At 38.8% G+C, this 16,121-nt stretch overlaps 1 protein-coding gene across 1 annotated transcript in view; it reads right to left on the bottom strand.

Moving 5' to 3' along the window:
* Positions 1 to 16,121, bottom strand: part of LOC144959877 (dipeptidyl peptidase 9-like) — a 62,789-nt gene that overhangs the window by 19,020 nt on the left and 27,648 nt on the right. The window contains exons 13-16 of the mRNA XM_078892694.1: positions 14,007 to 14,077; positions 11,589 to 11,673; positions 11,253 to 11,382; positions 610 to 787 (exon numbers count right to left, since the gene is read on the bottom strand). Of these exons, the coding sequence (XP_078748820.1) occupies positions 610 to 787; positions 11,253 to 11,382; positions 11,589 to 11,673; positions 14,007 to 14,077 (464 nt within the window). The remainder of the gene's footprint in view (positions 1 to 609; positions 788 to 11,252; positions 11,383 to 11,588; positions 11,674 to 14,006; positions 14,078 to 16,121) is intronic.

Below are 16,121 nucleotides of genomic sequence, written 5' to 3'. Positions count from 1 at the left end.
TCACTGCTTCATTCACATCTTTTCAAATTTCTGTCTTTCTGCCCTGTCTGTCACTGTTTCATTCACATCTTTTCAAATTTCTGTCTTTCTGCCCTGTCTGTCACTGTTTCATTCACATCTTTTCAAATTTCTGTCTTTCTGCCTTATCTGTCACTGTTTCATTCACATCTTTTCAAATTTCTGTCTTTCTGCCTTATCTGTCACTGTTTCATTCACATCTTTTCAAATTTCTGTCTTTCTGCCTTATCTGTCACTGTTTCATTCACATCTTTTCAAATTTCTGTCTTTCTGCCTTATCTGTCACTGTTTCATTCACATCTTTTCAAATTTCTGTCTTTCTGCCTTATCTGTCACTGTTTCATTCACATCTTTTCAAATTTCTGTCTTTCTGCCTTATCTGTCACTGTTTCATTCACATCTTTTCAAATTTCTGTCTTTCTGCCTTATCTGTCACTGTTTCATTCACATCTTTTCAAATTTCTGTCTTTCTGCCCTATCTGTCACTGTTTCATTCACATCTTTTCAAATTTCTGTCTTTCTGCCTTATCTGTCACTGTTTCATTCACATCTTTTCAAATTTCTATCTTTTCGTGACAATTTGAGTCTTACTTTTGTCCTTTGAAAGAGTTGGTAACCATCTGGACTTGAGGACCACCGTATACGAAAAGGACAGTGGGATACCTTCGACCTTCTTCAAGACCATGGGGCCGGAGGTAAAGGCCATAGGCTGTGTGACCAGCCTGACTCAAATACTGAAAAGGGGTAGGGGGGATGTAACCTAGTGTATCTGAGGAGGAAAGTGGAGGGTTGGTGTCATCTATAATTTATCAAATGGCACATTTGATTCCATTGTCTTTATGTGTGTGTCTATATAGTATGACATTTATTGTCTTCCAATGAGGGTTCAAGTCCTGCACTGAGCGGTGCATAGCTAAATCCTTGAAAAAGACCTTTTGAATATTCTCTCACCATATTCAAGTAGTACCTGACAGTTAACAACGTCTCTCACCATAATCAAGTAGTACTTGACAGTTAACAACGTCTCTCACCATATTCAAGTAGTACCTTACAGTTAACAACGTCTCTCACCATATTCAAGTAGTACCTGACAGTTAACAACGTCTCTCACCATAATCAAGTAGTACTTGACAGTTAACAACGTCTCTCACCATATTCAAGTAGTACCTTACAGTTAACAACGTCTCTCACCATATTCAAGTAGTACTTGACAGTTAACAACGTCTCTCACCATATTCAAGTAGTACCTTACAGTTAACAACGTCTCTCACCATATTCAAGTAGTACTTGACAGTTAACAACGTCTCTCACCATATTCAAGTAGTACCTGACAGTTAACAACGTCTCTCACCATATTCAAGTAGTACCTGACAGTTAACAACGTCTCTCACCATATTCAAGTAGTACTTGACAGTTAACAACGTCTCTCACCATATTCAAGTAGTACCTGACAGTTAACAACGTCTCTCACCATATTCAAGTAGTACCTTACAGTTAACAACGTCTCTGGTGAAAAAAAATAATTGCGATATGACCTGGTGTCCTGTCTCATCCCACATTTTAATGTTTGCTGTTGGCTAGGGGCACTTTATATAGCACTTTGAGCACATTTAGTTGAATTTGCACTATATAAATGCTCAAGTCTTACCAACTAGTCTGTAATAAAATTATCATTTATTCTTCCTTTGGTTCATAATCTGATGCATTTTTTTAAATTACAAATTTGAAGAACCTTTTTATTATCTGTGCTTTGGAAATTGGGTCAGGGTGGATTATTTCTTGGTTCTTTTTAGCACTTTTTGGTTTCAACTTTTGGTTTTGGTCTGCTCCTCAAATCAACATTTTTCAAATAACACCCGCCCCGAAAAAAACCCATATCAAATTAAACTAAAGGCAAAAATAAAAACAACAAAACAACAAATTGACTATGTTACAATTGGGAATAGTTGAAAATGTATGGGCCAAATGTTTGAAGATAAAAATAGATATAAAATACAAGACAGACATTGAGAATTATTTTCTCTTCAACTTCCCTCTGTCTTATAGTGCAATAATACATCCAGCACATTGGAGAGAGGCATTATAGGAGATTTATCACCCTGACATAACTATAGCACCACAACTATATCCACTCAGGACATTATAAGAGATTTATCACCCTGACATAACTATAGCACCACAACTGTCTCCACTCAGGACATTATAGGAGATTTATCACCCTGACATAACTATAGCACCACAACTATATCCACTCAGGACATTATAGGAGATTTATCACCCTGACATAACTATAGCACCACAACTGTCTCCACTCAGGACATTATAAGAGATTTATCACCCTGACATAACTATAGCACCACAACTATATCCACTCAGGACATTATAGGAGATTTATCATCCTGACATAACTATAGCACCACAACTATATCCACTCAGGACATTAGAAGAGATTTATCACCGACCCATGACACATCTAACTATAGATTACACCTACAACTATCCAAACTACTAGGACATTATAGGAGATTTATCACCCTGACATAACTATAGCACCACAACTATATCCACTTGGACATTATAGGAGATTTATCACCCTGACATAACTATAGCACCACAACTATATCCACTCTGGACATTATAGGAGATTTATCACCCTGACATAACTATAGCACCACAACTATATCCACTCAGGACATTATAGAGAATTTATCACCCTGACATAACTATAGCCAACTGCCACGACATATATATCCCGATACTCAGACCAAATATTCTAGATAGAGATTTATCACCCTGACATAACTATAGCACCACAACTGTATCCACTCGGACATTAAGAGATTTATCACCCTGACATAACTATAGCACCACAACTATTCCACTCTGGACATTATAGGAGATTTATCACCCTGACATAACTATAGCACACAACTATATCCACTCAGGACATTATGAGAGATTTATCACCCTGACATAACTATAGCACCACAACTTTCCACTCTGGACATTATAGGAGATTTATCACCCTGACATAACTATAGCACACAACTATATCCACTCAGGACATTATAGGAGATTTATCACCCTGACATAACTATAGCACCACAACTATATCCACTCTGGACATTTATAGAGATTTATCACCCTGACATAACTATAGCACCACAACTATATCCACTCTGGACATTATAGGAGATTTATCACCCTGACATAACTATAGCACACAACTAGTATCCACTCAGGACATTATAAGGATTTATCACCCTGACATAACTATAGCACCACAACTGTCTCCACTCAGGACATTATAGGAGATTTATCACCCTGACATAACTATAGCACTACAACTTATCCACTCTGGACATTATAGGAGATTTATCACCCTGACATAACTATAGCACCACAACTGATTCCACTCAGGACATTAAAGGAGATTTATCACCCTGACATAACTATAGCACACAACGTATCCACTCTGGACATTATAGGAGATTTATCACCCTGACATAACTATAGCACCACAACTGTTACCACTCAGGACATTAAGAGATTTATCACCCTGACATAACTATAGCACCACAACTGTCTCCACTCTGGACATTATAGGAGATTTATCACCCTGACATAACTATAGCACCACAACTGTCTCCACTCAGGACATTATAGGAGATTTATCACCCTGACATAACTATAGCACCACAACTGTCTCCACTCAGGACATTATAGGATATTTATCACCCTGACATAACTATAGCACCACAACTGTCTCCACTCAGGACATTATAGAAGATTAATCACCCTGACATAACTATAGCACCACAACTGTCTCCACTCTGGACATTATAAGAGATTTATCACCCTGACATAACTATAGCACCACAACTGTCTCCACTCAGGACATTTAGAAGATTTATCACCCTGACATAACTATAGCACCACAACTGTCTCCACTCAGGACATTATAGGAGATTACACGAAAATATAGACACAACACCACTGACATTATAGAGATTATACCTGACAAACCACACACAATATCCACTCAGGACATTAGAAGAGATTTATCACCCTGACATAACTATAGCACCACAACTATATCCACTCAGGACATTAAAGAGATTTATCACCCTGACATAACTATAGCACCACAACTATATCCACTCAGGACATTAAGTAGAATTTATCACCCTGACAATAACTATAGCACCACAACTATATCCACTATGGACATTATAAGAGATTTATCACCCTGACATAACTATAGCACACAACTATATCCACTCAGGACATTGAGAGATTTATCACCCTGACATAACTATAGCACTACAACTATATCCACTCAGGACATTAGAGAGATTTATCACCCTGACATAACTATAGCACCACAACTGTCTCCACTCAGGACATTATAGGAGATTTATCACCCTGACATAACTATAGCACACAACTGTCTCCACTCAGGACATTATAGGAGATTTATCACCCTGACATAACTATAGCACCACAACTATATCCACTCAGGACATTATAGGAGATTTATCACCCTGACATAACTATAGCACCACAACTATCCACTCAGGACATTATAGGAGATTTATCACCCTGACATAACTATAGCACCACAACTGTCTCCACTCAGGACATTATAGGAGATTTATCACCCTGACATAACTATAGCACTACAACTATATCCACTCAGGACATTATAGGAGATTTATCACCCTGACATAACTATAGCACCACAACTGTCTCCACTCAGGACATTATAGGAGATTTATCACCCTGACATAACTATAGCACCACAACTATATCCACTCAGGACATTAGAGGAGATTAATCACTCTGACATAACTATAGCACCACAACTGTCTCCACTCTGGACATTATAAGAGATTTATCACCCTGACATAACTATAGCACTACAACTATATCCACTCAGGACATTATAAGAGATTTATCACCCTGACATAACTATAGCACCACAACTGTCTCCACTGGACATTATAAGAGATTTATCACCCTGACATAACTATAGCACCACAACTATATCCACTCAGGACATTATAGGAGATTTATCACCCTGACATAACTATAGCACCACAACTATATCCACTCTGGACATTATAGGAGATTTATCACCCTGACATAACTATAGCACTACAACTATATCCACTCAGGACATTATAGGAAATTTATCACCCTGACATAACTATAGCACCACAACTATATCCACTCAGGACATTATAGGAGATTTATCACCCTGACATAACTATAGCACCACAACTATATCCACTCAGGACATTATAAGAGATTTATCACCCTGACATAACTATAGCACCACAACTATATCCACTCAGGACATTATAGGAGATTTATCACCCTGACATAACTATAGCACCACAACTGTCTCCACTCAGGACATTATAGGAGATTTATCACCCTGACATAACTATAGCACCACAACTATATCCACTCAGGACATTAGAGGAGATTAATCACCCTGACATAACTATAGCACCACAACTGTCTCCACTCTGGACATTATAAGAGATTTATCACCCTGACATAACTATAGCACTACAACTATATCCACTCAGGACATTATAAGAGATTTATCACCCTGACATAACTATAGCACCACAACTGTCTCCACTCAGGACATTATAGGAGATTTATCACCCTGACATAACTATAGCACCACAACTATATCTACTTTGGACATTATAGGAGATTTATCACCCTGACATAACTAAAGCACCACAACTGTCTCCACTCAGGACATTATAGGAGATTTATCACCCTGACATAACTATAGCACCACAACTATATCCACTCAGGACATTATAGGAGATTTATCACCCTGACATAACTATAGCACCACAACTGTCTCCACTCAGGACATTATAGGAGATTTATCACCCTGACATAACTATAGCACCACAACTGTCTCCACTCAGGACATTATAGGAGATTTATCACCCTGACATAACTATAGCACCACAACTATATCCACTCAGGACATTATAGGAGATTTATCACCCTGACATAACTATAGCACCACAACTGTCTCCACTCAGGACATTATAGGAGATTTATCACCCTGACATAACTATAGCACCACAACTATATCCACTCAGGACATTAGAAGAGATTTATCACCCTGACATAACTATAGCACCACAACTGTCTCCACTCAGGACATTATAGGAGATTTATCACCCTGACATAACTATAGCACCACAACTGTCTCCACTCAGGACATTATAGGAGATTTATCACCCTGACATAACTATAGCACCACAACTGTCTCCACTCTGGACATTATAAGAGATTTATCACCCTGACATAACTATAGCACCACAACTGTCTCCACTCAGGACATTATAGGAGATTAATCACCCTGACATAACTATAGCACCACAACTATTTTTTTTTTTTTTTTTTTTTGTTTGTTGCTTTAGGTCTCTTCCAACACAATTGAGGTTATATGAGAGACCGCTGAAACAAAACAAAAAGCAATCTAACAAAAATAGTACAAATGTCAATCAAAATCATAACCTAAAGATATCATAAGCTAAATTATAAATAACCAAGAACAAACAGGCAGAATATTTACAGAAAAAAAAATATCCCCTGTCAAAAATACAATCACAAACCAAAGAAGCAGGATAGGCTAGTAAGAGAAGAAGAAACGACATCACTATCGGATCGTACACCCATGCGAACATCATTGGTATATGATTCAAGGGTGATGCTCCCATCCAACCACCCGCCACCACAACTATATCCACTCAGGACATTATAGGAGATTTATCACCCTGACATAACTATAGCACCACAACTATATCCACTCAGGACATTATAGGAGATTTATCACCCTGACATAACTATAGCACCACAACTGTCTCCACTCTGGACATTATAGGAGATTTATCACCCTGACATAACTATAGCACCACAACTGTCTCCACTCTGGACATTATAGGAGATTAATCACCCTGACATAACTATAGCACCACAACTATATCCACTCAGGACATTATAGGAGATTTATCACCCTGACATAACTATAGCACCACAACTGTCTCCACTCTGGACATTAGAAGAGATTTATCACCCTGACATAACTATAGCACCACAACTGTCTCCACTCTGGACATTATAGGAGATTTATCACCCGACATAACTATAGCACCACAACTATATCCACTCAGGACATTAGAAGAGATTTATCACCCTGACATAACTATAGCACGACAACTATATCCACTCAGGACATTATAGGAGATTTATCACCCTGACATAACTATAGCACCACAACTATATCCACTCAGGACATTATAGGAGATTTATCACCCTGACATAACTATAGCACCACAACTATATCCACTCAGGACATTAGAAGAGATTTATCACCCTGACATAACTATAGCACCACAACTGTCTCCACTCAGGACATTATAGAAGATTAATCACCCTGACATAACTATAGCACCACAACTGTCTCCACTCAGGACATTATAGGAGATTTATCACCCTGACATAACTATAGCACCACAACTGTCTCCACTCAGGACATTATAGGAGATTTATCACCCTGACATAACTATAGCACCACAACTGTCTCCACTCTGGACATTATAAGAGATTTATCACCCTGATATAACTATAGCACCACAACTATATCCACTCAGGACATTAGAAGAGATTTATCACCCTGACATAACTATAGCACCACAACTGTCTCCACTCTGGACATTATAGGAGATTTATCACCCTGACATAACTATAGCACCACAACTATATCCACTCAGGACATTATAGGAGATTTATCACCCTGACATAACTATAGCACCACAACTATATCCACTCTGGACATTATAAGAGATTTATCACCCTGACATAACTATAGCACTACAACTATATCCACTCAGGACATTAGAAGAGATTTATCACCCTGACATAACTATAGCACTACAACTATATCCACTCAGGACATTAGAAGAGATTTATCACCCTGACATAACTATAGCACCACAACTGTCTCCACTCAGGACATTATAGGAGATTTATCACCCTGACATAACTATAGCACCACAACTGTCTCCACTCAGGACATTATAGGAGATTTATCACCCTGACATAACTATAGCACCACAACTATATCCACTCAGGACATTATAGGAGATTTATCACCCTGACATAACTATAGCACTACAACTATATCCACTCAGGACATTATAGGAGATTTATCACCCTGACATAACTATAGCACCACAACTGTCTCCACTCAGGACATTATAGGAGATTTATCACCCTGACATAACTATAGCACTACAACTATATCCACTCAGGACATTATAGGAGATTTATCACCCTGACATAACTATAGCACCACAACTGTCTCCACAGGACATTATAGGAGATTTATCACCCTGACATAACTATAGCACCACAACTGTCTCCACTCAGGACATTATAGGAGATTTATCACCCTGACATAACTATAGCACCACAACTGTCTCCACTGGACATTATAAGAGATTTATCACCCTGACATAACTATAGCACCACAACTGTCTCCACTGGACATTATAAGAGATTTATCACCCTGACATAACTATAGCACCACAACTATATCCACTCAGGACATTATAGGAGATTTATCACCCTGACATAACTATAGCACCACAACTATATCCACTCTGGACATTATAGGAGATTTATCACCCTGACATAACTATAGCACTACAACTATATCCACTCAGGACTTATAGAAATTTATCACCCTGACTTAACTATAGCACCACAACTGTCTCCACTCAGGACATTATAGGAGATTTATCACCCTGACATAACTATAGCACCACAACTGTCTCCACTCAGGACATTATAGGAGATTTATACACCCTGACATAACTATAGCACCACAACTATATCCACTCAGGACATTAGAGGAGATTAATCACTCTGACATAACTATAGCACCACAACTGTCTCCACTCTGGACATTATAAGAGTTTATCACCCTGACATAACTATAGCACTACAACTATATCCACTCAGGACATTATAAGAGATTTATCACCCTGACATAACTATAGCACCACAACTGTCTCCACTGGACATTATAAGAGATTTATCACCCTGACATAACTATAGCACCACAACTATATCCACTCAGGACATTATAGGAGAATTTATCACCCGGACATAACTATAGCACCAACAACTATATCCACTCAGGACATTATAGGAGATTTTCACCTGACATAACTATAGCACTACAACTATATCCACTCAGGACATTATAGGAATTTATCACCCTGACATAACTATAGCACCACAACTATATCCACTCAGGACATTATAGGAGATTTATCACCCTGACATAACTATAGCACCACAACTATATCCACTCAGGACATTATAAGAGATTTATCAACCTGACATAACTATAGCACCACAACTATATCCACTCAGGACATTATAGGAGATTTATCACCCTGACATAACTATAGCACCACAACTGTTCCACTCAGGACATTATAGGAGATTTATCACCCTGACATAACTATAGCACCACAACTTACTCCACTCAGGACATTATAGGAGATTAATCACCCTGACATAACTATAGCACCACAACTGTCTCCACTCTGGACATTATAAGAGATTTATCACCCTGACATAACTATAGCACTACAACTATATCCACTCAGGACATTATAAGAGATTTATCACCCTGACATAACTATAGCACCACAACTGTCTCCACTCAGGACATTATAGGAGATTTATCACCCTGACATAACTATAGCACCACAACTATATCTACTTTGGACATTATAGGAGATTTATCACCCTGACATAACTAAAGCACCACAACTGTCTCCACTCTGGACATTATAAGAGATTTATCACCCTGACATAACTATAGCCCCACAACTGTCTCCCCTCAGGACATTATAGGAGATTAATCACCCTGACATAACTATAGCACCACAACTATTTTTTTTTTTTTTTTTTTTTTGTTTGTTGCTTTAGGTCTCTTCCAACACAATTGAGGTTATATGGGAGACCGCTGAAACAAAACAAAAAGCAATCTAACAAAAATAGTACAAATGTCAATCAAAATCATAACCTAAAGATATCATAAGCTAAATTATAAATAACCAAGAACAAACAGGCAGAATATTTACAGAAAAAAAAATATCCCCTGTCAAAAATACAATCACAAACCAAAGAAGCAGGATAGGCTAGTAAAGAGAAGAAGAAACGACATCACTATCGGATCGTACACCCATGCGAACATCATTGGTATATGATTCAAGGGTGATGCTCCCATCCAACCACCCGCCACCACAACTATATCCACTCAGGACATTATAGGAGATTTATCACCCTGACATAACTATAGCACCACAACTATATCCACTCAGGACATTATAGGAGATTTATCACCCTGACATAACTATAGCACCACAACTGTCTCCACTCTGGACATTATAGGAGATTTATCACCCTGACATAACTATAGCACCACAACTGTCTCCACTCTGGACATTATAGGAGATTAATCACCCTGACATAACTATAGCACCACAACTATATCCACTCAGGACATTATAGGAGATTTATCACCCTGACATAACTATAGCACCACAACTGTCTCCACTCTGGACATTAGAAGAGATTTATCACCCTGACATAACTATAGCACCACAACTGTCTCCACTCTGGACATTATAGGAGATTTATCACCCTGACATAACTATAGCACCACAACTATATCCACTCAGGACATTAGAAGAGATTTATCACCCTGACATAACTATAGCACGACAACTATATCCACTCAGGACATTATAGGAGATTTATCACCCTGACATAACTATAGCACCACAACTATATCCACTCAGGACATTATAGGAGATTTATCACCCTGACATAACTATAGCACCACAACTATATCCACTCAGGACATTAGAAGAGATTTATCACCCTGACATAACTATAGCACTACAACTATATCCACTCAGGACATTATAAGAGATTTATCACCCTGACATAACTATAGCACCACAACTGTCTCCACTCTGGCAAAAAAGACGCTCAATGAACATCTTGTCAGTCTTTACGTTATGGCCAAGTGGTATGACACTCGCTTTGAGACCAATAGGTCATGGTTAGTTGAAATCTCCCTGTGGTATAAATATACAGAGATCACTCACCTACAGAGGGAGAGAGGGTACCGATACAGGTACAGCCTGTCACGCCTTGTACACTGTGTTGGATGGAATAGACTTTACATTGGGCTGGACACTGCAGAGAGCTGAACACTGTCACAAACTTGCTACAATCCTGGTGGATTGGAGATAATGGTGGTGAGATGATGGTGATGATGATGATGATGATTATGTTGAGTATGATGGTGATGATGATGATGATGATGATTATGATGATCATGTTGGGTAAGATGATGTTGGGTATGATGATGATGATGATGATGATGATGATGATGATGATGATGATGATGATGACAATGATGATGTTGACCAGTTCCCTACCTTACTGACGTGTACATTGTGTGAATACCCTAACATTGTCAGTCGGATGATGGGTTGACCAGATTGACCATATCTCGTCACATATCTAAAGACAAAAATTGAAAAAACAATATTTTTTTTCTCATACAATTAAAGCAATGGATTACTCTCTCCTCCCTTTTATTCTCCTATTTTTTGGGGTTTAAACTTGAACTTTTATGAATGGCAATATCCACTAAACATGCTCGAAGTGCTTATAGAACAAAGGTCAACTGCAACACTTTACACTTGCCTGACAGGCGGCTATTACAATTGTTGATTTCAACAGAGACAACACTGTTGCTGGTTGGGTATTCATTTTACACCTGAGTAGGGTGAGAGTATTACACATTTTTTTCTCGACAGAGACACACTGTTACTGGCCAGATACTTATTTTACACCTGATTTGGGTGAGAGAATATAAGGGCTCAACTTCGCGCCATTCAGAGCAGGACTCGAACCCAGGACTCAATGCAGGCAAGTCACATGACCATAAAGACACCCAACTCACGATGTCATCAAGTAGAAAAGAATCCTGTTATCATAATGAATAAATAAAAATGATGGAAAGGCATCGGCTCTTCAACAGTCAATGCCTTTCCATCATTACGGGAGAGGACTACAGAGAAACAGCAAAACGTCCCGAATTCGACCTGGTAGCTACAGTGATGAGACTCAGGCTCCGCTTTGTGGGGCATATCTTACGCATGGACGCAGACCGCTTCCTGCGTCGAAACTTTTATTACCTACTTGAAGAGCTCGACAACTAGACCAGCAGGCACTCTACTACATGGGCTGGATTCTATGCCCATTGACGAAATTGTGACTCTAGCCAGGAACAGACGTGCTTGGTCCCAATATGTGAATTCCCTGTGACTGTGACACTTTTATGCTGATGTAGCATAGCTTCTTATAGGTGCCGTACTAATGTACAATGCAACTCATACATACATACAATAAATAAAAAACAAATCACAAAATTCCAAGGCTGCTGAGAACCAAAACAAGCCTGATCTAGATGCTGAAAATTGAATAGTCCAGCATAGAATGAGAGGTAGCTATGGGCCATATGTCTCTGATCCAGCAGGGGTAGCTAATGGCCATATGTCTCTGATCCAGCAGGGGTAGCTATGGGCCATATGTCTCTGATCCAGCAGGGGTAGCTAATGGCCATATGGCTCTGATCCAGCATAGAATGAGGGGTAGCTATGGGCCATATGTCTCTGATCCAGCAGGGGTAGCTAATGGCCATATGTCTCTGATCCAGCAGGGGTAGCTATGGGCCATATGTCTCTGATCCAGCAGGGGTAGCTAATGGCCATATGGCTCTGATCCAGCATAGAATGAGGGGTAGCTATGGGCCATATGTCTCTTGATCCAGCAAGGGTAGCTATGGGCCATATGGCTCTGATCCAGCAAGGGTAGCTATGGGCCATATGGCTCTGATCCAGCATAGAATGAGGGGTAGCTATGGGCCATATGTCTCTGATCCAGCAGGGGTAGCTATGGGCCATATGGCTCTGATCCAGCAAGGGTAGCTATGGGCCATATGGCTCTGATTCAGCAGGGCTAGCTATGGGCCATATGGCTCTGATCCAGCAGGGGTAGCTATGGGCCATATGTCTCTGATCCAGCAGGGGTAGCTATGGGCCATATGTCTCTGATCCAGCAGGGGTAGCTATGGGCCATATGTCTCTGATCCAGCAGGGGTAGCTATGGGCCATATGTCTCTGATCCAGCAGGGGTAGCTATGGGCCATATGGTGGCTCTGATCCAGCAGGGGTAGCTATGGGCCATATGTCTCTGATCCAGCAGGGGTAGCTATGGGCCATATGGCTCTGATCCAGCAGGGGTAGCTATGGGCCATATGGCTCTGATCCAGCAGGGGTAGCTATGGGCCATATGGCTCTGATCCAGCATAGAATGAGGGATAGCCATGGGTGTGTTTGTCTGTTTCACGCTATAGAAACTGGGAGAATCTATGGATCCATGAGCCATAAGGTTGGGAAAGACTGCTCTAGATATTACAATACAAAAGTTCATTTTAAAAGTTCTGGTTGTTTGATTGAAAATGACTTTTCCCCTTGTATGATTCAATACAACACATAATATATTAATATATATAGTCGTGTTTGGGGGGGTAATACAGTCAAAGTAATGCATAGTTGCTACCTGGAGGCGTTAGACTGTATTTTGTTTTTGTTCTTACGGGTTTTACAGCACTTGCAACAAATTCCAAACACGACTATTCAAGTGGTAGCATGCAATTGACAGCGTCGGTCCAACATGATTGTGAAGGCGGGATTCTTGATGCTGTTATTTAGTTTGAATCTTATATATTTAAAGAGAGAACATGGAGTAAATCAGTCAAAGAACAAAAAACCGACAACAAAACTTACAAGTGCGATTCCAGTGGCGTGTCTTTCAGTCCAATGAAGTAGACAAGACCTCTGGACTCATCAACCCGTAACTGTTGGAGAAGAAAATCAGATTACAAACAAAAATGTTAAATGGACGTTTTTCATACTGGGAGTCCTGAAATGTTATTGCATGGTTCAAATTTTCAGAATTGAAAGTAAGGCAGCCAAACAAGAACTCCCCCCCCCCCCCCCTCCCCCCTTAAAAATAAAAAAATAAAAACAATAAAAAACCTTGTTTTTTTCTTCTTAGTCGTTATAAATAATAATGTCATAAAAATAAATTGCATAGATATATTTGAAATAAATAACAATGTGAAATTGAATGTAATATATGAAAACCGATAAAACGGATGTTTATCTGTTTTCGTATATTAAATTGACGCATACATTCAATTTCACATTGTTATTTATTTCTTCCAGCTTCGAGCAGCACATTTACTCTAGATAAATTTGAAATATTACAAATTCTACAAATTATTGGCATATTTATAAGGGTCTGCCCGTAGCCTTTTTAAACTTACTAGCCTGACACTGACTAAATATATGATGCGGCTATTCTAGACAACGACCACCAAAACAAAATGAACAATGAGTTGTATTTAATAGTTCAACCAATGAAATCATTTCTTTCCTTGAGTGCCACTAACATCAACTCACATTTAACTTGGTGGTGGTGGCCTGGCCTTGTCATGTGAATTGAGACTTGTCACATCAAATGATTTTAATTGTCATGTGATACGAGACTTGTCACATCAAATGATTTTAATTGTTTTGTGATATGAGACTTGTCACATCAAATGATTTTAAAATCAATCTTGTGTTTGTATATATACATATATATCGGGTGCGAGGAAAAACCCATTTATTGAATTTATTGAAGAAAATATATTGAAAAGAATTCTACAATTGTTTAAATAAACACACAACATTTTAGGCATATGAAAGATTTTTGAAACATTTCTCCAATACTGAAGTAATCTGTCAATCCCCAATATTGTTTTAGGACTGTGACTGTGTGTAGCTGTATGTCAATCCCCAATATTGTTTTATGACTGTGAATGTGTGTAGCTGTATGTCAATCCCCAATATTGTTTTATGACTGTGACTGTGTGTAGCTGTATGTCAATCCCCAATATTGTTTTAGGACTGTGATTGTGTGTAGCTGTATGTCAATCCCCAATATTGTTTTATGACTGTGACTGTGTGTAGCTGTATGTCAATCCCCAATATTGTTTTATGACTGTGACTGTGTGTAGCTGTATGTCAATCCCCAATATTGTTTTATGACTGTGATTGTGTGTAGCTGTATGTCAATCCCCAATATTGTTTTATGACTGTGAATGTGTGTAGCTGTATGTCAATCCCCAATATTGTTTTATGACTGTGACTGTGTGCAGCTGTATGTCAATCCCCAATATTGTTTTATGACTGTGACTGTGTGTAGCTGTATGTCAATCCCCAATATTGTTTTAGGACTGTGATTGTGTGTAGCTGTATGGCAATCCCCAATATTGTTTTATGACTGTGTGTAGCTGTATGTCAATCCCCAATATTGTTTTAGGACTGTGATTGTGTGTAGCTGTATGTCAATCCCCAATATTGTTTTATGACTGTGTGTAGCTGTATGTCAATCACCAATATTGTTTTATGACTGTGACTGTGTGTAGTCGTTTTATTGTTACATGATCCAATTGAATGTTTTCATGTCTTGAATCGTGATCTGATCCCATGCAATTTGAATTGACTCTTTTTACTCTGCTTCCTTATAAACCGTGATATGGATCTTATAAACCATGGTGGACATCATTAAACATACGCTGTAGTCCATTGCATTCAAGTCAGAAATCATTGGAGGCCATTCATCTTTTGAAATAAATCGCATGCCATTTTCTATGAAAAGTAAGACCGTGTTGTGTTACTAGTGCCAAAAGTTACCCCATTTTATTGAAAAGCAAATAACAGATCTGGATAAAGTGAAGCAAAGTCTGGAATAAGGTTTTCTTATAACAATGGTACATGATTTTGTACATTCACTTCTGTGGTTGACGCGTACATGAAATGAAATCTTGTATTTATATGCCAAATTACTCCAGC

Source organism: Berghia stephanieae, chromosome 14 (genome assembly GCF_034508935.2).
Source record: "Berghia stephanieae isolate SIO BIC M18660-M18661 chromosome 14, UCSD_Bste_1.3, whole genome shotgun sequence".
Lineage (NCBI taxonomy): Eukaryota > Metazoa > Mollusca > Gastropoda > Nudibranchia > Aeolidiidae > Berghia > Berghia stephanieae.
Note: the sequence above shows the minus strand (reverse complement) of the source record. Positions and strands in the feature narration are given on the sequence as shown.